At 35.9% G+C, this 26,859-nt stretch overlaps 1 protein-coding gene across 1 annotated transcript; it reads left to right on the plus strand.

Annotated features, from left to right (window-relative positions):
• Positions 1-3,882: 3,882 nt before the first annotated feature.
• On the plus strand, positions 3,883-21,923 carry LOC117322232 (protein lifeguard 1-like). Its single transcript, XM_033877024.1, has 11 exons — positions 3,883-3,960; positions 6,153-6,270; positions 6,954-7,032; positions 8,632-8,685; positions 9,131-9,221; positions 9,712-9,749; positions 11,733-11,778; positions 16,149-16,190; positions 16,485-16,574; positions 17,011-17,058; positions 21,833-21,923. The coding sequence occupies exons 2-11, from the start codon at positions 6,195-6,197 to the stop codon at positions 21,914-21,916; spliced, it is 648 nt and encodes a 215-aa protein (XP_033732915.1). The 5' UTR covers positions 3,883-3,960; positions 6,153-6,194; the 3' UTR covers positions 21,917-21,923.
• The last annotated feature ends 4,936 nt before the right edge of the window (positions 21,924-26,859 follow it).

Raw genomic sequence — 26,859 nt, forward strand, 5'->3', positions numbered from 1 at the left:
CCGATATCTAATAAAAAGAAAAATAAATCAATTATTTACCCTACCTAGATTTTACAAAGCCATACAACAGTCAAGCTTTTCATTACTTTGAACTTATAATTACTCAACCAGCAATAAGTCCCCAACTATAATAAGGGATTTTGAAGGGAAGGGGCTTATTGCTGAATGTAGGTGAGTTTTCAAACATATTTGTAATGACCCTGTTCATATGACCAGAAGAGATCTCCCAAGAAACAGGCCAAACCTCATGCTGAATTGACCTGTTTACATATGTTGACATGTATGCATGTACACTGTATATCGAAAAATGAACAATGTTTTGATATATTTGTGTTTTGTATCCACACAACGGTAATGAATAGTTGAAATCATACAATGAAGTGTCAACCGAGGAGGGGACGGCACATCACTTGGATTGTTTGAACATATGAATCTTATCATAAATGAAGTTAATCATGCTAGTGTTGAAATTGAAACAAGATCGTTGGTTCTACTTAATTCATTAAGACAGTTGTGATATATTTACATAGCAGACATGATCACACGAAATTAAAGACTGTTGACTTAAAAATCTTTTAGATATACTGTAAATCACTTATATTTCGAGAGTACTTAATTTTGCGAACTCACCTCATTGCGAATTCTGATCTCAAAATGACTTAAAATTCTTGAATGACATTAACAGGTCGGCAATATTTCCATGTTGGTAGCCATTTTGTTTATGAGAGTCATGTGACTGTATAAGAAAGGTCATGTGATTCAGTCATGCGATATCAGTGTCTGTCCATACCGAATTGTATTTACCGTACCTGTATAGCCTATAAGCTATATACAAGTGTATTAAACAATCTGTTGTCTGAAGTGCGATGTTTTCACTGTAAATAAAGCTTTCACATCTATTCATATGTAGTTTTCTGTATCATTTCACCGACATGACCACGCCACAGATCTCCAATTTTTTTTAAAACAACCAAAGATAATTTGCGGGTCCCAACTAGCCCAATTACGGAAACAGTGAACAAACATGTAGAATTAAGCGATGTGAAGTATGTCAATGACATACATGTAAGCTTACATAACCACGCATACAACAGCTCATTGATTTCACAACAGCACTGGAAATAAAGTACGACGTCTTCCAGGTGACCATCCAGGATCCTCGGGACCGTACCTACTGCACATAAATTTACTAAAACGTCGTCTAAAAGGTAATTTAGTCCAAGTTCAACTACAATATTAGTGTTCAGCAGGGTTTCTTATTTTTTTTTGGTGAAATTTTGGTGTTTTGTGATATGAAATTACACTCTGATATAAGTATATAATCTATCATCTATTTGTACTTAAACGAAGATGTCTGGTCACCAACTAAAGATTACGGTACATTAAAAATGGATGTCACTTATTCTTGTCATTCTTACACAAATATGCGCGAGGTATTTGAATTCGCATTTGACTCTCCACACAAATTGACACGAAAATAAACCCCATGCGAAATATAAGTGATTTACAGTAAACATATATATACTTGACAAGTGTTCACAACATAATCATCTGCAAAGCTGAATTATAACAATGTAAATTAATCAATTAAAATTTGAACTCTACTTGTAATATAATCATATTCCGTCGGACGAGTAGAATTTCTCTGTTATTTCAGTATTCGTTAATAAAATTGCTTAAAATTTGATGCATTGTTAGTTATGTATTCTTTTTTGTGCCATTATTACGGAAAATAGTAAAATTACTGCATGATAGCAGGTAAGTAGGACTATCTACGTCTGTAAATCGGAAGTCATGTACGATGACCGATAACCTCCGAGTGTTCCGGGCGACATGTTAGTATAATGGGTGTTGTCCGAGGATGTGTGCATAAAAATGGCTCAACGAAAATTGGATGGTTATTTTTATTGTCAGTCAACCTGAAAAACAGGATGGCAGTTGTGTTGACACGACTGATTCAAATGAAAACGGTAACCCTTATGATTTCTGACAAATAACTGATTAAGTCACAGCTATATTTAATACTGGTTCATTGAAAACTTTCTCACAATTTCTCGCGTAATGTGACCTATTTCCCGATGTTTACATTCGCTACATTCCTGTATTAGTTGAATCATCAGTCTTTCTATCGATGGATTAAAACTTTACTAACGTAATGAACATTATAAGATCAAGCGTAAACGTATTGAATACAATTGGTAAACAGCCATGTGAAAAATGAGAATGTGGTATAGCAGATAATTCTGAAATTTTCTGGACAAGTGAATTCTTTGTTTGGACGAGTACTTTTATTCAGGCAACTCGTCCGATGGACGAGTGCTTTTGAAAGTTTTTCCTGGGTCCTGTAGGTGATATTAATAGCATTGATATTGGCACCTATAAATTTAGCTCATGTCAAATGCATGTTTTGCTAGCTATAAGTGTTTGAGGAAGTTTCCTTCAGGAAATCAGGAGAATAAAAAACTGGTATCAAAAAAGTAGTGGATCATGGTGAAAAATTGGCAACTAGCCAGAAATTTTTCAAACTTGTTCACCTGTTTTTTGACTGATTACATTTGCATACTTGAGGGTGAAAGATCTGACCTCAAAGACAATTCTTTAGCCTTTACGTAAATCAGTGTCTTTATTACCACTTAAGGCCAATAAATATTATTTTACAATTTGACATGCCATGATATGAACACTTCCGGCAGAGCAGGAAGTGATAAAAGTTTGTGACTTTTACAAAAAAAACCAGGAATATATCTTCGTTAAGGATACTTCCTTAAATTCCGCAATGGATTCCTATTGAAAATTTCAAGTTAAGGAACATTGATGGTCATCCGGCATCTGGCCAGTGTTTGGAGGTCCAGGGTTCGAACCCTGTTTGGCTGTGCATTTTTCCTCTCCTTTATTTATACAAGTAAGATTTAATTACAGAATCAGACTTCGTGTCATTGAAAGCTTTAGCTTTGATGAAACATGATTGTCATTTCTTTAAGAGGAATGGTTACATCTCCATGTATATTCACATACCAGTTGCACAATGATTACTAATTATTGTTTCCATTAATTATAATAATAGTCCTGGTTGTGATTAAATGAATATTATATTCACACAAATTGTTCAAGTATTCAAGTATTATGTACAGCTCATAAAATAACAGCAGCTAAAATGTGGATGAAAAAGGGAGGGGTGGTAACTCCCTATATATTAACCTCCTTAGTGAATATACACAGGAATAGATCAGTCACTGAAGAAATGATGGTTGGAATTTTTTGTGTGGTCTTTAAAGAACTTATTTAGTACGAAACCGCATGTCTGTAAAAAAAGGTTAAAATGGATAATAGTCAATAGAAGCATATTTAAATAGGTTCTTTTCAGTCGAATTACATACAGCCTTGATCGACTCAATGATGCTCTGAAAAGTCAACGAAACAAGTGTTGAATCTACGAGCAGCTGATAAAAAATTTCGCGCGCGAAGTAAGCGAACTTATGGTTTACAGGAATGCGATCCCTACGATAAATCATGCTATTACGCAATATTTGACTATCTTAACCGATGAAACATATATTGTGTTCATTCCGGGACAGAAGAACACCGTCAACATACTTATTTTATAAATGGTAGTGCCGTTCTCCAAAAAAGTCTTGAGGAAGTGGACAACAATCCAAACCACCCGGGGAAATCAGCGAAGCTGGTATGTTTTGAATTAGTTTCGTAAATTGAAAAAAAAAAATAATCGTGCATTTCCATTAACTATTTTGGCATATATCTGACTAAATCTTTAATTTTATTAATTTTAAATGATATTTTACTGTTAAGTCCCTTTATACATTTAGTAATTGAAATTTAAATATATTTTAAGAGTCATACGAAACAATCCACTCAATGGTATTTCCCGTAGTTTCTCTTTCGAGTCGTTGCTGACGTGATAGGAGAATCATCTACAAAATATATCGTTGATACAGACAAAAAGTAAGCTTAATGCTATTTGATTTCAAGTTCAATTAGACGTACGTATCATAAGTTATTCTTTTTGATCGAAGGAAATTCTGGCGTTAATTTCGTATGGTGACTGTTATATAAATTTAACATTTCAGCGATTATGTTGCTAAAATATTAGCATAACACAGCATGTGATTTATCATCATCATGTATCATAGATGATAGGGGCTTGCAGCTGTTTCAATCGTGTATATATAGTGTATATATATGTATACAAGCACACACATTGTATGATTATATCTGTATGCAGCCGCATAACCATAATAGATTGTCCTATAGCTGGTTTCATTGATTTTCACAGAAATTACAGTTGTTGGCCAAATTTAAGTTCCAAAATTTAATTCTACGAAACTCTTGTGAATTCTTTGTATTTTGAGGTTTTTTTTCTATCAATTACCTTGACTTCATTCATGGATGGATTTTAATGAAATTTTGTTTGTTGAAAAAGAAATATCTAGTGATAGATCTAGATGCGAGTTCCAAGTCGTGTAGATCGAATATTCATATCCTGCTCTCCGACAGAAACCGGTCCCAGTGCCAATAGTGTAGTAAGTCTGATGTGATTAACATCACATACTTGCCAACTTTTCTGATATCTTGTGTGGAAGAAAAGTGCTAAGCAACTACATTTTTAACTGGGTAACACACTTGGCCCGCTAGGCATGCACAAGTAAACAAAATCGAAGGGGAGCGTATAATTAATTTGCTATAGAAAAATTACTTCCCTTCCTGATCACCTCCCTTCCTAAGTTAAAAAAAGTTTCATATATCAAACTTGTCCAATGGTCCCTTAAACTCAACTTTAGAAGCTAAGGTACCAGGCAATTAACTGTGACAAAAATATAATTAAATTGCTTCCATGAATATTTGGAGTATTATATATTTATATTTTAATGAAGTTTTTAATGTTTTCTCCCTGTTTTGAAACACATCCATTGAAAAGGGTCTACTCAGTAGTTGTAGGTAGATTGGATATCTTCAATGATAAGATACTTACACTAATTTCTTGAGTTTTAATACAGCATGGACTAATGAAAGTTCCTATTGAGGTCCTGAGTAATTACTACTAGTAGTGGGCAGATGATTGAAAATAAGTCATAATCAGAAATTTCTGGAAAAGATAAGAAGTTTTCAGCTTTGTGCATTTATAGCTCTTTGGGCAGGTGAATTTATGTCATGGCACAACAGCATCCGTCATCTGTTGTCCGTCCGGCCAGCATCAACTTTTCCATTTAAACACTTCTTCAATAACCAATATAGCCACAGAGACTTGATAATATCCTTGTGGCATACTGAGGTGAAGGGCTACCAAGTTTGTTCAAATGAATGACCTTGACTGACTTTCAAGGTCACAGAGTTCAAATAGGCTAAAATCTTTAAACAACATCTACTCAATAACCAAGAGATTCTGGGAGTTGATATTGGTCCCGTAGTATGCTGGGACAAAGAGCCACCAATTTGTTAAAATGAATGACCTCGACCTGCATTCAAGGGCACAGGGTCAATTAGGCTTAAATCTTTAACCAACTTTTTCTCAACAGCCAAACTTACAAGAGGTTGAGGGAGTTGATATTGGCCCTGTAGCATGCTTGGTGAAGGGCCATGAAATTGTTCAAATAATTGACCTTGACCAATGTTCAAGGGCACTGTGGTCAAATCAGCTAAAATCTATAATCAACTTCTTTTCAATAACAAAGAGGCCCAGGAACTCAATATTGATTCTGGAGCATGGTTGGGTAAAGGACTACCAAGTATGTTCAGATGAATGACCTTGACCTACATTCAAGGTCACAGCGGTCAAATAGGCAGAAATAATTTTTTAAACGACGTCTCAATAACCAAGAGGCCCAGGGACTTGATAATTGGGTCTGTAGTATGCTGGAGTGAAGGACTACCAAGTTTGTTCAAAGACCTGATACTTGGCCAATAGTATGCTTGAATGAAAATTTATTGACATGAATAAACCTAGTGTGCTCTGATATTTGAATAAATTCGTAATCACTATAGTATCTACAGAAGTGGCCTAGATCAACTTCAAAGTTGCAGTAGAACCAGATGAGCGATACAAGCCCATTGGGCCTTGATGTCTGAAATGCAGACACATTTCAATGTGTGTTCAGATTAATATGATATATATATTATATATAGTTATCTTTTTGTAGATTTAAAGAAAGACACCTGAGGGTGAGGTAAAACCAATCAAAATGAATGACGATGATTCAACCCAAGGCTTCAACATGGGCGACAACTTTGCCTTCAGTGAGAAGACAATCCGGATGGGTAGGTTTAAAGGGACAATTTAGTCAAGTATGCTTTTTTTAATTCAGGCAGAATTGATAAAACTTCTATCCAGACAAAAGAATTTGCGGTCAATAGTAATTTGCCACATAGCCAATGTTCCGTAGCTTGGGTCAGTTTAAGTTTGGGGAAAGTACACATCAAATATATAATGATAACCCAAATATAGGCAACATGTTGCGCCCTCTGGCGGGAACAGTTGATTGTAAACATATCCATGCGATCGAAGCACAGAGTGACGAAACGGTATATACTTTTTCTTTTGATTTTGATTTAACAACATGCATTGCAAAAAGTTGTTATATGTATCATGATGAATAGATTTAATGATGAATTATTGTTTTGATGATTCAAATCGACCAAACACACGTTTATTCGCAATTTGCACACTAAGGGGCACCGAAGGAGAACTGAATTCGTGCTTTTTTTAGCCATTTGAGGAAATTCTTACCTGGTGGAACTTTGTGCTGAAAATGGGAAACATAGTCTAAATAACTGGACTTAATCTCATCTCCTAAAAATCCAGAATTAATGATTTTGGGAAAATACACAGTTGGGAATGATGCCCAACTTTGGATATAAATTAACATGAAAACACTGTGGAGGAAATTATCAGTTTTTTCTTGCACTATTAGATTCATTAAACAATGGCTGTATATTTTCAGGTTTCATCCGAAAGGTGTATAGCATTCTGCTGTGTCAGATCCTAGTCACCATTCTATTTATAGTTCTGTTCCTGTATGCGTAAGTATCTTTACTAATACTCTCTTTATCTGATCTGTAAGGTTTAAAATGAGAAATCAAGTTGGCACAACCTAGCATGCACCTGGAGCACCTAGTGTAGGATATGGAGATTGACTCAGACTGTTTCTATCTTGACTTGTGTGTTAACCTGTACACAGGTATAAGTAGGAGATTGGTATTTAGATTTAAACTTTGACTTTTCCTCCTATTTTCACACCAGTTTTTTCTGTATCTATGAGTCTCACATGTTCGCTCAGAATGGTGTCCTTATTACCAGCAAAATGAGCAAGCATTTATGACTATTTTTGATTATCATTTGTTGAATTTCTATTGAAATTAATTTTATTCTAACTTAGTTAGAATCATATTGCTGTAAACAGGGTTATTTTTACTGGGGGTTAATTTTTGATTTCACTATGTAAACTATATGTATGGGGGTAATTTTCACGATTGATCCACCTTCGCATAATTAGCGTATATATAGTTTGAACAGAAATAAGTAAGAGTTGCTTCCCCTGATTCATAAATCGATAAGGTAATAATGACCCAGCATTTGTGTCCCAGGGCATAGGTATTACCTGTATATCTAACAATAAAATGTAGACACATATCATGGGTATTTGTTTTTTTTGCACATATCTGTATAATATTCATATATCAGACTATTTGTCAATACAATTCCATATATATTTCATACTGTTTTTATTTTCATTTGTAGATTCAGATTAAGCAAACTGATATCAAAATAATACATTTACAGTATGTGATTACAATTTAATGGTACGCACAAGTTGGCCCTGACTGATCCCCAGGGGCTGATGGGCGGGGTCTAAAAGGATCAGATTCACTGAAATATTTCAGAACTCAGGTGACCATTAAGGCCCATGTGCCTCTTGTTAATGGATTACTTTTGTTGTTCAATAGACTGTGGAGCAGGTAGTCATTCTGTTGGATCGGTGGTATGTTACAGGACGTTGGTAAAGTCAGTGGTTGGCAAAGTCAGTGGTCGGTAAAGTCAGTGGTTGGTAAAGTCAGTGGTTGGTAAAGTTTCTAAGTCAGTGGTCGGTAAAGTCAGTGGTCAGTTAAGTCAATGGTCGGTAAAGTCAGTGGTTGGTTGAGTCGGGTCGGTAAAGTCAGTGGTGGGAAAAGTCAGTGGTCAGTAAAGTCAGTGGTCGGTAAAGTCAGTGGTTGGTAAAGTCAGTGGTCAGTAAAGTCTGTGGTCGTAAAGTCAGTGGTCGTGAAGTCAGTGGTCGGTTAAGTCTGTGGTCGGAAAATTCAGTGGTTGGTTAAGTCAGTGGTTGGTAAAGTCAGTGGTCAGAAAAGTCAGTGGTCGGTAAAGTCAGTGGTCAGTTAAGTCAGTGGTCAGTAAAGTCAGTGGTCAGTAAAATCAGTGATTTGTAAAGTCAGTGATCGGGTAAGTCAGTGGTCGGTTAAGTCAGGTTTCACTATGCATTATTATGCCATGTACTGGGAATAATAGATCACAATCAGTAAACAGGAGGTTGAAATTTCGTCTAGAAATTTTCTTTAAACAAGGTATGATAATATATCTGTCTGTAAATGCTATGATTTGAAGTGTTATACGTTTGATTTCTGTAGACCACCTGTGCAGCAGTTTGCGGCCCTGAATCCATGGATGTGGTATGTTGCTATGTGAGTATGAAGTTTTATATTAAGGATCAAGAGAGCTAGGAGATGGATGGTTCCTTCATTTCCACATTTTATTCTTAAATCAATCATCTGAGCTTTAGAAAGAATCCATAAATTGAAATTTATCAATATCCATCTACAATTAAAAATAAAAATGTTGTCAGGTATTTGATTTCATTAGAAGGTAAAATCATAATGAATGATTCCTGTTTACAATAGAAAATGTCCAAAGTTGATGATTTTGAGACCCGATCATGTACAGAATATCCCAAGTACTTGTCTTTTCTCTTACATAGCAATTCTGCTCCTATCTAAAGTAAATGTTGAAATGTACTATAAGCTACGGTCAATGTAGAGTGATGGAATACCTCTAGTGATATGTTAAGTCATACAAAAAACTATAGAAATGTCAAATTTATTTGATTGGATACTTTTTTCGATGTTTTAGAGTTCTAACGTTTGTGATGATCATCGCCTTGGCTTGTTGTCCTGATGTCCGACGTCAATATCCTGTCAATATGATCTTACTCGGCATTTTTGTAAGTCAGAGAGTATTTATTTTTTGGATTTGTAACTTGTAAGTCAGCTACTTTTGGGAAATCTATGTGAGTGTTAAATTTAATGCAGGTAATTGAATGGGTAGGATATTCAGAGAGAGTTGTCTTTGTGTCCAATATTCACAAAAATATTCATTTGGAAGTTTAAGTTTTATGTATCACGAATCACGATTGAACCAATATTGAACTAAAAGAGTAATTGGATACTTTAACTAAATAAAAAACATGTTAAGTTCTGTTTAATATCTAGTAGAAATACAGTGAAATTCTTACGATCTAGCAAGCAGTCACATTTTCATCTCGGTCAGTCTGTAAAAACATATATTTTGTCACTTTAATTAATAAACTTGTATGATCTTAGAACCTGTATATTAGGACCAAGTATTGACCCTGCAAGTGTCAGTTTAGACAGTGTTTTTTTTGTGTAATTAATGGAATCATCCCAATTTAACATTTCTGTTTTATTTGACAGACGATATGTGAAGGGTTCCTGTTGGGAGGCGTGGCCGGGTAAGGATTGAGTTACCAAACAACTGTATCACAGATCTTTGATACTGTTACCTGTTCAACCCAGGACATTCCAATCAAGGAAGATTTGTCCCACCTGTATAAATGCTACCTGTTCAACCCAGGTCATTCAAATCAAGGAAGATTTGTCCGGCCAATATAATGTTACCCGTTCAACCCAGGTCAATCTTATCAAGGAAGATTTGTCTGCCCAGTATAATGTTACCTGTTCAACCCAGGTCATTCTTATCAAGGAAGATTTGTCCCACCAGTATAATGTTACCTGTTCAACCCAGGTCAATCTTATCAAGGAAGATTTGTCCCACCAATATAATGTTACCTGTTCAACCCAGGTCAATCTTATCAAGGAAGATTTGTCCCGCTGGTATAATGTTACCTGTTCAACCCAGGTCAATCTTATCAAGGAAGATTTGTCTGCCCAGTATAATGTTACCTGTTCAACCTAGGTCATTCTTATCAAGGAAGATTTATCCTGCCAATTTAATGTTAAAAATATTATATTGTTAATGAATGAAGTTTAAAGAAATTCAGTTTTATTGGATAAAGATAATATTTTTAAGGTATATTTGACCCAAAAACATAATGAAATATCAACACTGACTTTGTTGCCTAACATACAGTCAAACTTCGATGTTTCGAAGTTCAAGGGACTAACAGAAAAACTTCGAAACAGCGGGACTTCGAATTATTCATGGTTGACAATAGATCTATGTTTTCTTGATAATGACCATATCTGTTAACGTTACATGTCCTCAGTGTCTTCGTGTTGATCGTCGCCTGTCAGGCTCACATCGAAAAGTTTAGTTAATTTATACCTCAAACACAACAAAATAAAAATTCTTTTCATTAATTATACCTAAGCATTTTATTAATTAAACAAAATATGTATCGGTTACAAAACACTTATATCGCGTTTAACAGATAAAGCAAAAGAAGTACAATGCACACTTACGTAATTCGTTAGGCTTTTCTGCTAAAGACACGTGCGTTTACGTTATGTGCATATAAAATACGGAATGCCGATCGGTTGGAGAATGCATGATTGAATGACAAATAATCGATTTACTTGGATATTTATGTATAAGTTTGTGTTTAAAATTGGTCCGGTTGTTTTACAGTTCCGTAAAATTTACTCACCGACCGCTGATTTCAATTGTGGTGGAGATTATCAGAGACGACTACCGAAATGTTTTACCGGAGTGATTAAATGTCATGACTTCTAAATACACCTTTTATCTATCAATTTGGTCTGATTATTAATTAACCCCATGACTGGGAGTGACAACACACGCTATCGTTATCCCTATTGTCAGTCAGGGCATTTGGGGGAGAGGTGTGAAATCTTGCCGCAGGGGTCACGACAAACACCTGTCCATTGGTCAGTACAGGTAAATTTTTTGTTCGAATCATGAGATGTCAATTACCTATAATATCATAGCTAACGGGTCATGAAAAAAGTTCGATACATCGAAAACTTCGATTTATAAAAATTCGAATCATACATAGTTTCGTTAGTAGTGTTATATAGTGAGAAAATTCGGGACCAAGCAAAAAGTTTGATACAGCGAGAAATTCAAATCAACGAAGTTCGAATCATCGAGGTTTGACTGTATACTCAAAGATATAGGTAACTGTAACCATTCTTATCGAGGAAGATTTGTCCCACCAGTATAATGTTACCTGTTCAACCCAGGTCATTCTTATCAAGGAAGATTTGTCCTGCCAATTTAATGTTAAAAATATTGATAATGAATGAAGTTTAAAGAAATTCAGTTTTATTGGATAAAGATAATATTTTTAAGGTATATTTGACCCAAAAACATAATGAAATATCAACACTGACTTTGTTGCCTAACATATACTCAAAGATATAGGTAACTGTAACAACTGTTAAAGTAAAGCCAAAACAGAGTTGTATTCCTCTAAATATTTTTGTTGTGTTTATATGTAATCCTTGATTTACAGGACATACAATGAGAATTCGGTGTTGTTTGCAGTGGGAGTAACAGCAGTAAGTACACTCATTTTCACACTACGCAGTTCTCTCATACAGTTGACTAGATATGAGTAGGTTAGATAGAGGTGACTTTATATGGGAAGGTCTGCCTGCGTTGACTAGATATGGGTAGGTTAGACATGACATTATATGGGAAGGTCTGCCTGAGTTGACTAGATATGGGTATGTTAAGTAGACATGACATTATATGGGAAGGTCTGCCTGAGTTGACTAGATATGGGTATGTTAAGTAGACATGACATTATATGGGAAGATCTGCCTGAGTTGACTAGATATGGGTAGGTTAAGTAGAGGTGACATTATATGGGAAGGTCTGCCTGAGTTGACTAGATATGGGTAGGTTAGACATGACATTATATGGGAAGGTCTGCCTGAGTTGACTAGATATGGGTAGGTTAGACATGACATTATATGGGAAGGTCTGCCTGAGTTGACTAGATATGGGTAGGTTAAGTAGAGGTGACTTTATATGGGAAGGTCTGTCTGAGTTGACTAGATATGGGTAGGTTAAGTAGAGGTGACATTATATGGGAAGGTCTGCCTGAGTTGACTAGATATGGGTAGGTTAAGTAGACATGACATTATATGGGAAGGTCTGTCTGAGTTGACTAGATATGGGTAGGTTAAAGGAACATCACGGTAAACCAATTTTTATTTTGTATTTTTAGCTCACCTGCCCGAAGGGCAAGTGAGCTTATGCTGTGGTGCGGCGTCCGTCGTCCGTCCGTCCGTCCGGCCGTCCGTCCGGCGTCAACTTTTTCATTTAAACAACTTCTTCTCAATAATCAAGAGGCCCAAGGACTTGATATTGGGCCTGAAGCATGCTGGGGTGAAGGGCTACCAAGTTTGTTCAAATGAATGACCTTGGCCTTCATTCAAGGTCACATGGGTCAAATAGGCTATAATCTTCAAATGACTTCTTCTCAATAACCAAGAGGCCCAGGGACTTGATATTGGGCCTGTAGCATGCTTGGCTAAAGGGCTACCAAGTTTGTTCAAATAAATGACCTTGACCTTCATTCAAGGTCACATGGGTCAAATAGGCTATAATCTTCAAACGACTTCTTCTCAATAACCAAGAGGCCCAGGGATGTGATATTGGGCCTGTAGCATGCTGGGGTGAATCGCTACCAAGTTTGTTCAAAGAAATCACCTTGACCTTCAATCAAGGTCACATGGGTCAAATAGGCTATAATCTTCAAACGACTTCTTCTCAATAACCAAGAGGCCCAGGGATTTGATATTGGGCCTGTAGCATGCTGTGGTGAAGGGCTACCAAGTTTGTTCAAATAAATGACCTTGACCTTCATTCAAGGTCACAGGGGTCAAATAGGCTATAATCTTCAAACAACTTCTTCTCAATAACCAAGAGGCCCATGGACTTGATATTGCGCCTGTAGCATGCTGGGGTGAAGGAATACCAAGTTTGTTCAAATGAATGACCTTGACCTTCATTCAAGGTCACAGGGGTCAAATAGGCTATAATCTTCAAACGACTTCTTCTCAATAACCAAGAGGCCCAGGGACTTGATATTGGGACTGTAGCATGCTTGGGTGAAGGGCTACCAAGTTTGTTCAAAGAAATCACCTTGACTTTCATTCAAGGTCACATGGGTCAAATGGGCTATAATCTTCAAACGACTTCTCAATAACCAAGAAGCCCAGGGACTTGATATTGGGCCTGTAGCATGCTTGGCTAAAGGGCTACCAAGTTTGTTCAAATAAATGACCTTGACCTTCATTCAAGGTCACATGGGTCAAATAGGCTATAACCTTCAAACAACTTCTTCTCAATAACCAAGAAGCCCAGGGATGTGATATTGGGCCTGTAGTATGCTGGCGTGAAGCGCTACCAAGTTTGTTCAAAGAAATCACCTTGACCTTCATTCAAGGTCACAGGGCTCAAATAGGCTATAATCTTCAAATGACTTCTTCTCAATAACCAAGAGGCCCAGGGACTTGATATTGGGCCTGTAGCATGCTTGGTTGAAGGGCTACAAAATTTGTTCAAAGAAATCACCTTGACCTTCATCCAAGGTCACATGGGTCAAATAGGCTTAAATCTTAAAACAACTTCTTCTCAATAACCAAGAGGCCTGAAACTTGATATTTGACCTGTAGCATGCTGGGATGAAGGGCTACCAAGTTTGTTAAAATGAATGACCTTGACCTTCATTCAAGGTCACATGGGTAGATTTGGCTAATATCTTCAAACAACTTCTTCTCAAACACCAAGAGGCTCAGGCACTTGAGGTTGGGCCTGTCTGTAGCATGCTGGGGTGTAGGGCTACCAAGTGTGTTCAAATGAATGACATTGATCTACATTCAAGGTCACAGGGGTGAAATATTTTTAAATCTTGTGATAGCCAAGAGTCACCAAGACCCGATATTAGGCCAATAATATGCATTGAATAAATTGGTTATCAGCATAGTATCTGTAGAAATGACCTCAATCAACTGCAAATTTGCTGTAGAACCAGGTGAGCGATACAGGCCCATTGGGCCTCTTGTTTCATATTATTGGGTATATCTTTAAAAAAAGTATCCTTATGAACACTAACCATTCGAATTTGATGATATATGTATATGAAAAACATCAATTATTAATTATAAAAAGGTTATCACAATTCGTTGATCAATAGTCTGAATATGCAAATTTTGTGACATATATGATAACACGCATGCGCACAACAAACTAAAACACCTGAAAACAAAAATGGCTTCCAATGTGAATCGACTGCGGTTGAAAACGATAACAGCTTCCGCAATGAAGAGAATAATTGGAAAATGGGTCAAACACAATCCTAGAATTAAACTGGGGAAGCAGTACAATAGACTGTAACAGTTCAAACATGAAAACAGCAGTACGTAATACGGACGCTGCTCGTATTCTGCTTGATTGCTGGATAGTAGGTCATGACAATCTCGGTAATATTTACACAAACTCGGTAATATTTATACAGTCTGTACCAGTACATCGCTACTGTCACTATACTATATGTACGGTGTTTACACTTATTTACACATAAATATATGTACCGGAATATATACAGAACGTGTTATTTAACATTTAAACCACTGTATAATATCGTTGTCCAACTAATCCAATTCGCCTTGTAAACTATCGTGTGTTTGTGTTGCCTCGATTTCAAAACAGTTACGTGATGATTTAAAAATAATTTCCGCGCTAAATTTAGAGGGGGATTCCCAACTAAATCAAGTGGTCAAGCTGGACATGAGGATCGACTGTGAACATTGGGACAGCACAGAAATATAACTGGAAAGGAACAAAACACGTACATTCATTGAAAATTACAACGTTTTTACCATGATGTCCCTTTAAGTAGAGGTGACATTATATGGGAAGATCTGCCTGCGTTGACTAGATATGGGTAGGTTAAATAGACATGACATTATATGGGAAGGCCTGCCTGCGTTGATTAGATCTGGGTAGGTTAGACATGACATTATATTGGAAGGTCTGCCTGAGTTGACTAGATCTGGGTAGGTTAGACATGACATTATATTGGAAGGTCTGCCTGAGTTGACTAGATATGGGTAGGTTAGACATGACATTATATGGGAAGGTCTGCCTGAGTTGACTAGATATGGGTAGGTTAACGAAAGTTGATTAGATATGAGGAGATCTAACCAGATTTGACTAGACAACTTCTCACTAAGATATTTGGCTAGTAGGTTTCCTGGATGAGACCTGACAAAAAAAATTGTGAAAAGAAATGACCTTGATTCATATTCAAGGTCACAGGGGTCAATTTTATTGAAACATTCGAATGACAATTTCTCACTAACGAAGAGACCTAGAGTCTTGATATTTGGCTGATAGATTCCTTGGATGAGGCTTGACAAAGTCTGCAATATTACAAATGTTGGACCCCATTTTCAAGGTCACCGGTCAAAATCCTTAAAACAATTTAAGTGACTTCTCACTTACCAAGACTTCCAGAGTCATGATATTTGGCCGAAAGGTTCCTTATAATATGGTAAACAATGTTTGCAAAAACAAATGACCTTAACCCATGTTCAAGGTCACAGGGTTAAAATTCCTTAAAACCTCTTCTAGTTAACCAAAAGGCCAAGAATTATGATATTGAGCTGGTAGGCTCCTTTGACGGAGCCCCACAAATTTTGCAAAAAGAAATGACCTTGAACCATATATTCAAGGTCATAGAGGTCAAATTGTTCAAACATATGAAGGACTTCTTCTGATTACCTGAAAGGCCTGAAACAAAGTTCTTTTAACTAAATGAAAGTTAGAGGATCATCAAACAAATGAAGTGGTACAGGTCCATGGGCCTGTTTTTTAATAAGCATTCTTGTATATGTCACTTTTCATTACTTTCTAGATTGTGACTTTTGCCCTGACTGTGTTTGCTTTCCAAACCAAGGTGAGTGGACTGGATTATTTAGGTCATCCTGACCCTTCTCCCTAAGAATATCTAGTTTCTTACTGATGTTTGTAGTGTCATTGTTACTTGGATGTTCAGCAATATTGAGCGGGACACTCAATGCAAATCGACCCCCAATTATCATAATAACTTTTTAACATAATGAAAAAAAATCAATCTTTCATGTTTTCATTGAATCTTCATTATTAGTTTAGCTGTCTAATTTCAAAATATACATTAGGATAAAGTGTCAGTTAGCACGTCAGTTTATAGTACATTTTCATCCCTTTCCAGATTGATTTCACGATGATGGGTGGTCTTCTGTTTGTATTTCTGATCGTTCTCATATGTTTTGGATTTCTTTGTGCCATAATTCAAAATGAGGTAGGTACCGTTTGAGTCAGTAAAGGACAATCCACATTGTTTTTGTTTCACTATAATTAACAGTTATTGTATTTGTAAAATTAACATTTTACAAATCTTCGAAGTAATCATATGGTCAAGTTGCACAGAAATTCAGTTTTCATTTTGTCTTTGAAATTGTTGATAAACTTTTGTTTATCTATTTTTTATTTATTTACTTTTTATTATTCTCTTCGTGCTTAAAAGAAGATATCTTTATCTTAAAGGTTTTTATCTTAAATCTCAAAAATATTAGGTAATAGGCTTCATTGGTGAATTATTCAGCATAATTTTTTTATAAAAAAATATATGAAAATGATACAACTGTACTGTATGAGATTTTGGCTACATAGAAAAAATTAATTAAATGAATGTATCAGAAACTGTCACATGTCAATTCGGATTATTCCCATTACAGTATGCCAGACTGGCCTACTCTTGCCTGGGAGCTCTCCTGTTTAGCGCCGTAAGTATCACTTAAGATGAAACTGCTGAACGTGCTACACCTGAAAATCTATTTCCCATTTTAGATCCAATAAGATTTAGGGGCCAGATGTCAACAGTTATTTTTTATTTGTACCACCCTATATGTGATCTTACTTAAATGAGGTAATAGAATTGTTCCCTGCCTTGGGGGTGTGACAAAGAAATTTCAACCCCATGAGGAATTCATGAACGTCCAACCCGAGACTTGCTGAGTGTCGGACATTCATGAATTTCCCCGAGGGTTGAGATTTCTTTGTCACACTCCCTAGGTAGGGAATGATTATTTTTCTCCCACAACTTATAATTGCATATGAAATCAATGGTCAGGGTATGTTTGTAAATAAATGCACATGGTCAGCGCATGAATATCCTCATTTGAAGAAGTACCCATCACAACCCAAAAAAAAGCGTTCCAGTAATATTACACATGAAAACAAAGGTCTAAAATTATTTCACAATATTTATTCAAACAGACGCTGAAATAAGGTATCAGTTATGTTATTCTGATGTTAACAATAGTACATCTTGTCATTTCATAAAACTCTGTGTCTAATATGCATATTTAAATAACAACGCGTGAACTATTGGTGACGTCACACAAAGTACTTCCGTAAGTACTTCCGGTTCAGAAGGTTAGCGCGTACAATCTTTCATACCCTAGGGGTTGACAAAGAAATCTCCCACGTCTAAAATTTGAGATAAACCGGTGAACTGTCGGAGAAGATGATCATACTCCAAACTTATCAGCCATCATTGCTCCTTGTTTATCTACTAAGTTGATATCCACTTTCCCATATCGCTGTTGACAGCTGGAAAATCATTTTCAAAATTTGTCATGTGTCACTTGATACTTTTGATATTTCGATTCAATCAGAGATTAAAATTTGAGCCTCATCTAGATTTCTTTGCGTTATGATAACTATCAGTGTTCCTTATAGCTGCAGAGTGGTTAAGATGTCCCGACACTTTATCACTAGCCCTCCACCTCTGGGTTGCGAGTTCAAAACCTACGTGGGGCAGTTGTCAGGTACTGACGGTAGGCCGGTGGTTTTTCTCCGGGTACTCCGGCTTTCCTCCACCTCCAAAACCTGGCACGTCCTTAAATGACCCTGGCTGTTAATAGGACGTTAAACAAAAACAAACCAAACCAAATCCCTATAGCAAGGACTAAAAAAATCATCATCCATTATCCTTTTCACATATTTCACCTGGCCCCAGTCTCATCAACATTCCTTAGCTTAAAATTTTTCATAAGAAAACTTTGATTTTTTTCTTAACTCTTATTGAAATTTCTTTAAAAGAAATTACTATTGATCAAGCTGGTGTCTCGAAAGCCAACATCACCTCTATATATAACAGATTATGTGACAGACATGATCATCAACACAGTATTACATGTTTTAACACATTCAACTTAATTTACATATTCTAATTCTCCTAACACACAGTACCACCACACCACAGCATGCAGTACATAATAGCAGGTAAATATCTCTTACTCTGTACACAGATCTTCAACATGTAGACCTAAATACAACGGCCAGATTCCTCACCCTATCTTTTTATCCCCCGCAAAGCGCGTTTGCGGAGATATTAAATTGGGCTCCATCCGTGTGTCCGTCCGAGATTCTTTTCCGGGCTATAACTCCATAACCGTTCAATGCAGCTCCTTGAAAATTTCTGTATATATCAGACTAGTGCCATAGTTGTGCCTTTTGCTATTGCGGACCTTCCATTTTCGGCATTTTTTCTGTCACCATGTAAACTTAGTCAAAAAAACCAAATTACTATTTCCGGGCTATAACTCCATAACCGTTTGATGCAGCTCCTTGAAACTTTCTGTGTATATCAGACTAGTGCCCTAGTTGTGCCTTTTGCTATTGCGGACCTTCCAGGGGGGGCGAGGATTTGAATTTGGATTGAAAAGGAAAATTTGGTCTGCTGGTAGATCATAAGACGAAAAAACCCAAGATACAAATACATGGGAGTGGTCTATGGCAACAAATCTGATAGGAAGGAGTTAGATTACCCTGCCAGGGCCACAGGTACTTGGGGTCAGGAACTAAAGTTATAATGGAATTGTCCAATTTTAATTTGTAACATCATTTCTGATCTATTTATGCAGCGATACAACATTGGAATCGATTATAAAGCGCTTTTTAAAAAAACACCCGTTTCTGGTTGTTATAATCCATTATTACTTTAGTTCCTGACCCCAAGTACCTGTGGCCAGGGCTTAAACTAGCGACGGCTTGCTCTCCAAATGGGCATCCTACCACTAGACTACATAGTCCTCGCCAGCCTTGTAAGATGGCCTATACTCTGTACTGATAGCATAACTAACATTTGATCAGATAATTACAGATTTACATATTTAAAATTCTACATTTCACAATATCATAACCTATTGTGATGATGTTGTTGTTTACCTGTTTACAGTACATCGTGTTACCTATTGTGATGATGATGTTGTTTACCTGTTTACAGTACATCGTGTTACCTATTGTGATGATGTTGTTGTTTACCTGTTAACAGTACATAGTGTTACCTATTGTGATGATGTTGTTGTTTACCTGTTTACAGTACATCGTGTTACCTATTGTGATGATGTTGTTGTTGTTTACCTGTTTACAGTACATCGTGTTACCTATTGTGATGATGATGTTGTTTACCTGTTTACAGTACATCGTGTTACCTATCGTGATGATGATGTTGTTTACCTGTTTACAGTACATCGTGTTACCTATTGTGATGATGTTGTTTACCTGTTTACAGTACATCGTGTTACCTATTGCGATGATGTTGTTTACCTGTTTACAGTACATCGTGTTACCTATTGTGATGATGTTGTTTACCTGTTTACAGTACATCGTGTTACCTATTGTGATGATGTTGTTGTTTACCTGTTTACAGTACATCGTGTTACCTATTGTGATGATGTTGTTTACCTGTTTACAGTACATCGTGTTACCTATTGCGATGATGTTGTTTACCTGTTTACAGTACATCGTGTTACCTATTGTGATGATGTTGTTGTTTACCTGTTTACAGTACATCGTGTTACCTATTGTGATGATGTTGTTTACCTGTTTACAGTACATCGTGTTACCTATTGCTGATGATGTTGTTTACCTGTTTACAGTACATCGTGTTACCTATTGTGATGATGTTGTTGTTTACCTGTTTACAGTACATCGTGTTACCTATTGTGATGATGTTGTTTACCTGTTTACAGTTAATCGTGTTACCTATTGTGATGATGTTGTTGTTTACCTGTTTACAGTACATCGTGTTACCTATTGTGATGATGTTGTTGTTTACCTGTTTACAGTACATCGTGTTACCTATTGTGATGATGTTGTTGTTTACCTGTTTACAGTACATCGTGTTACCTATTGTGATGATGTTGTTGTTTACCTGTTTACAGTACATCGTGTTACCTATTGTGATGATGTTGTTTACCTGTTTACAGTACATCGTGTTACCTATTGTGATGATGTTGTTGTTTACCTGTTTACAGTACATCGTGTTACCTATTGTGATGATGTTGTTGTTTACCTGTTTACAGTACATCGTGTTACCTATTGTGATGATGTTGTTTACCTGTTTACAGTACATCGTGTTACCTATTGTGATGATGTTGTTTTTCCTGTTTACAGTACATCGTGTTACCTATTGTGATGATGTTGTTTACCTGTTTACAGTACATCGTGTTACCTATTGTGATGATGTTGTGTTTACCTGTTTACAGTACATCATGTTACCTATTGTGATGATGTTGTTTACCTGTTTACAGTACATCAGTGTTACCTATTGTGATGATGTTGTTTACCTGTTTACAGTACATCGTGTTACCTATTGCGATGATGTTGTTTACCTGTTTACAGTACATCGTGTTACCTATTGTGATGATGTTGTTTACCTGTTTACAGTACATCGTGTTACCTATTGTGATGATGTTGTTTACCTGTTTACAGTACATCGTGTTACCTATTGTGATGATGTTGTTGTTTACCTGTTTACAGTACATCGTGTTACCTATTGTGATGATGTTGTTGTTTACCTGTTTACAGTACATCGTGTTACCTATTGTGATGATGTTGTTGTTTACCTGTTTACAGTACATCGTGTTACCTATTGTGATGATGTTGTTTACCTGTTTACAGTACATCGTGTTACCTATTGTGATGATGTTGTTGTTGTTTACCTGTTTACAGTACATCGTGTTACCTATTGTGATGATGTTGTTTACCTGTTTACAGTACATCGTGTTACCTATTGTGATGATGTTGTTGTTTACCTGTTTACAGTACATCGTGTTACCTATTGTGATGATGTTGTTTACCTGTTTACAGTACATCGTGTTACCTATTGCGATGATGTTGTTTACCTGTTTACAGTACATCGTGTTACCTATTGTGATGATGTTGTTTACCTGTTTACAGTACATCGTGTTACCTATTGTGATGATGTTGTTGTTTACCTGTTTACAGTACATCGTGTTACCTATTGCGATGATGTTGTTTAACTGTTTACAGTACATCGTGTTACCTATTGTGATGATGATGTTGTTTACCTGTTTACAGTACATCGTGTTACCTATTGTGATGATGTTGTTTACCTGTTTACAGTACATAGTGTTACCTATTGTGATGATGTTGTTGTTTACCTGTTTACAGTACATCGTGTTCGACACACAGATGATGATATTATAACCTATTGTGATGATGATGTTGTTGTTTACTTGTTTACAGTACATCGTGTTCGACACACAGATGATGATTGGCGGTAAACATAAATACTCACTCTCCCCTGAAGAGTACATCTTTGCAGCCTAATCTGTATGAATTGTCAACCTCTTTTACAGTACATTCGTCGGTACACATAAGTTGATGTACACTAAATTCAGTAACTTTACACCTGGTTTATAGGACGTCATGTTTACCTTACTGATATATGTGGCTTTACTGTTTGACATTACACTGTGTTATATGCGATGATGTTGTCTTACCTTTACATACTGGTTACTAGTAGTGATGATGTTTACCTTTACACACTGGTATATAGTGGACTGTCATGTTTACCTTTACACTGGTATATAGTGGATGTACTGTTTACCGTTACACTGGTACTATGTAGGATGTATGTTTCCTTTACACTGATTATAGTAATCGTTGTTACCACTGGTTATAGTGGGATGTTCATGTCTTACCTTACTGGTAAAGTAGTCCTATGTTGATTTACGCTCCTAGGTATACTATACACATGATATGTACAACTTTCAGTAACCTTTACACCTGGTATATAGTAGGACTCATGTCTTACCTTCCTACTCAGCATATTCGGCTCCAGGAACTAGACAACATAAAGATTGATGTACAACTAAATCTCAGTAACCTTTACACCTGGTATATAGTAGGACTGTCATGTCTTACCTTTACACCTGGTATATAGTAGGACTGTCATGTCTTACCTTTACACCTGGTATATAGTAGGACTGTCATGTCTTACCTTTACACCTGGTATATAGTAGGACTGTCATGTCTTACCTTTACACCTGATATATAGTAGGACTGTCATGTCTTACCTTTACACCTGATATATAGTAGGACTCTCATGTCTTACCTTTACACCTGGTATATAGTAGGACTGTCATGTCTTACCTTTACACCTGGTATATAGTAGGACTGTCATGTCTGACCTTTACACCTGGTATAGAGTAGGACTGTCATGTCTTACCTTTACACCTGGTATATAGTAGGACTGTCATGTCTTACCTTTACACCTGGTATATAGTAGGACTGTCATGTCTTACCTTTACACCTGGTATATAGTAGGACTGTCATGTCTGACCTTTACACCTGGTATAGAGTAGGACTGTCATGTCTTACCTTTACACCTGGTATATAGTAGGACTGTCATGTCTTACCTTTACACCTGGTATATAGTAGGACTGTCATGTCTTACCTTTACACCTGGTATATAGTAGGACTGTCATGTCTGACCTTTACACCTGGTATATAGTAGGACTGTCATGTCTTACCTTTACACCTGGTATATAGTAGGACTGTCATGTCTTACCTTTACACCTGGTATATAGTAGGACTGTCATGTCTTACCTTTACACCTGGTATATAGTAGGACTCTCATGTCTTACCTTTACACCTGGTATATAGTAGGACTGTCATGTCTTACCTTTACACCTGGTATATAGTAGGACTGTCATGTCTTACCTTTACACCTGGTATATAGTAGGACTGTCATGTCTTACCTTTACACCTGGTATATAGTAGGACTCTCATGTCTGGGAATGGATCACAGTGGGTTGAAATATGTATCACAATTTGATGTTGTAGGGAAGATTGTGTTATTAATTTCATCAGAATGTTCTAAATTATTGCCAAACAGAAAATTTGATTACCAAGATATATCTATCATTAATATATCAGTTTCTTTGAACTGAACATCATTTATAAAATACACTGTATGATACACAAGTGTAAAAAGTTCAAACTTCTTACAGAAAACCATCAAACTGCTTGTATTGTAATCTGGTATAATGACTTGATGTATAGTGATAGACTAGTAAATATATACATGTATTTGTTAATCCCTATTCTTACACAAGCCAAATTAGTTAAGGAGTTTTTATACACCTGTCAAATCCTTTGTCTTTAGATTAGTGGTTTCTTCGATTCTTCTGTCCAATGGCTTCATTAGATGGACAAATATACTATACTAGAAACAGAGCTGTTCAGTAGTTTAATATATACCTATGTACATACAGTTTGAGGAAGCAAATCTTCTTTATTGAATTCTCTTTTAGAAATTTTATCATCCATATGGTCAGTGTTTCCTAGCGGTGTATGTGGAACTATTTATAGAAATGTACATACATGTAGATACATGTCATGGAGTTAATTTGACTGAAAAATCTTACATGTGACAATTTGAGAAATAATCATACATGTGACAATTTGAGAAATTATCATACATGTGACAATTTGAGAAATAATCATACATGTGACAATTTGAGAAATTATCATACATGTGACAATTTGAGAAATAATCATACATGTGACAATTTGAGAAATAATCATACATGTGTGTCACTGTAAATACTTGTACAGTGTAAATAGTGCGTATCTTAGTAAACATGATGTTATACACAATTCTAACAATATCTAGTCAAATCAACACATTGTTAATACACAATACACCATTGTTTGTATCACTGAAGTGACAGGTAATTGTTTACCTGTGTTCACTATAAACTCTTACCAAATCATAACTTGGAGTCGAGGTTTATATTTTGACTTTTAATACAAGGTACTGGTTTAATTTCTATTTTTTATGTTTTTGGTGATTTTTGAAATATGCATCACTCTGATTTTGTTTTCAGTGATATTGATTTCAATGTTTCTCGTTAAAGAGTCTGAGCTGATCTTTGTTCTGTTTCCTTGACTGTGTTTGAGTTTCCGGTGATCATAGTTGTGTTCAGTGACTACTACAATTTTTCTTCTTACTCATATTCAGTTTACTGTTCAGAAAATCCACCCGTCATTAATATGCGAGGCATTTTTTTTACTTTTGTTAATTTGTTGACTTGAGTAACATGCAATTAACTCACTAATTTACAAGTTACAGTAGAACCCTGAAACCCAATCCAATTCATTTTAATATATATATATAAAAATATATATAATCACACACAGAGGATGCAATTCATCATAGCGACTATTTCGCTGTACTTTGTTATAAGTTGTTAAAAGATTTTATATTTCCTTAATATCATTTGTTCAAGACAAATCATGCTTTCCTAGTTTATAAGAATTTAAATTTATTGTAAAATTCATATCATCATGACATGACATTTTGACATGATATGATGACATGACATAACATGATGACATGATGTTATGCTGTCGTGATTCATCATTTGAAATTTCAAGATTTTTTTTTTTTTTTTTTCAATTTTAATGATACATGCTTCGTTTATTTATTTATTTGTTTATTACAGTAACTGTAATGTAAATGTGGCTGAGGCATTTCTGTAGATTGGCAAATTAAGGTATAAAACATTAAAACTTAACAAGTTTTTTAGCCCACCATCTGCTTTAAATCGTCCTATGTCCGTGGTCTGTTTTCCGTTGTCTGTCAATCTTTGTAATATCGCTAGGCAGCCATCCTGGATTTTGGCAGTTGAAGTTTGTTATCACTATTTCTTGAAAAGAACTGGAGTCATATTACTCAAACTTCACATGTAGGTTCCCCTTAGTCCCTTGTTGGGCCCATTAAATTTTGAGTCTGATCAGGAAGGCGAAATGGCCAACAAGACGGTCATCTTGGAATTTGACAGTTGGCAGCCATCTTTAAAAAACACTCTTTACACTTCTTCTCCAGTTCCACTGGTGCCATTGATCTGGAAATTTGGAGGATGTTAAGGAAGGGGAGCCAACAAAGTGTTACATTTCAGCCTGATTGCGTAATCATGATTTTCCTAAACAATACATATTTCAAACTTTTTCTCAAGTTCCACCAATGGGATTCAGCTCAAACATTGCTTCAGTGATCCTGAGATGGTCCTGGCCAAGTATGACTATTTTTCCAGTTGGTCCAAAATCCATGATGGCCGCCATAGCCAACAATGCCACTATACTTCCTTCCGAGTATGTAAACTACAATAGTACAAGGGTCTTTAGAGTCAGCTAGATGAACATTAAGGCCCATGGACCTTTTGTTATTTGTTACATTTTTGAAAGTTCTTCTTAAATATTTCTTAGACTTCGTACATATGTTCCCCATGTTATCAAAAGATTAAGAAGAAAAGGAGAAAGAAGGGAAAAGTAAAGAAAAGATCAGTCTTTAATAGGACAAATAAATAGAGGATATCTAACAGTGTCTTCAGTAATACCAAATATATTTCACGAGTGGGGCTAATATATTTGGTATTACTGGAGACACTGTTAGATATTCTGTTTATTACATTTTTTTATCAGCGAAAAACCTACCACGCATGCTAACTAGGCCTACAACGAAAGTTTGCATACAAAAAAAGGAGTTCCCCCTGTCCAGGTGCTGACATATATGTCAGGCTTTCTGATTGGTCAATTATTTTGGTATTTTCTAAGCATTAATTTGATTGGTCGAATCAGCAAAAGTGATATTTTTCAAGTGAAAAATATCACTTTTATAGAATGAATATTTTTGATATTTCACTGGTAAAAATGTAATAAAGATCATTCATTAGTGGGCGCCAAGGTCTCTCTGGGATCTCTTGTTTGATTAACCCAGTAAAAATGGATTCTTAGTATAGCCTTGTTTAGACAGGTACATTTGTAGTTACGTTTAAAGAGATTATATTTGGAACACGATGTGAAGCTTGAGAAAGAGAAGCCACACATCTTATGGAAATTTTGTGACCAAATTATCTCCCTTTAATCAAAATTTTGTGAACCAAGCCAGTGTAGTAATGTTTGCAGAATGTCTTAAGCATTGTCATATAAAGAGTATCTGTCATGGATTTCCTGAATAAATACTATTATTTTATAATAAATATAGACTCCAATTTAAGTTGATTTTATTGCTGCTTTCACAAGAGCTTGATATTGTGTAATTTTCTTGTATAAAATTCTGTAACAAAGGGAAGTAATGCAGTCTCTGTAGGTATACTCACAGTTATAATAAGTTTGTTTAAATTTTTATTTAGTTTGATTATATCTACAGCTTAATGCGCATATCAAGGTTTTCTATTGAAACGGAAAACAAAGATGTTTTGTTT

The sequence above is a fragment of the Pecten maximus genome, chromosome 2 (genome assembly GCF_902652985.1).
Source record: "Pecten maximus chromosome 2, xPecMax1.1, whole genome shotgun sequence".
NCBI classification, from domain to species: Eukaryota; Metazoa; Mollusca; class Bivalvia; order Pectinida; family Pectinidae; genus Pecten; species Pecten maximus.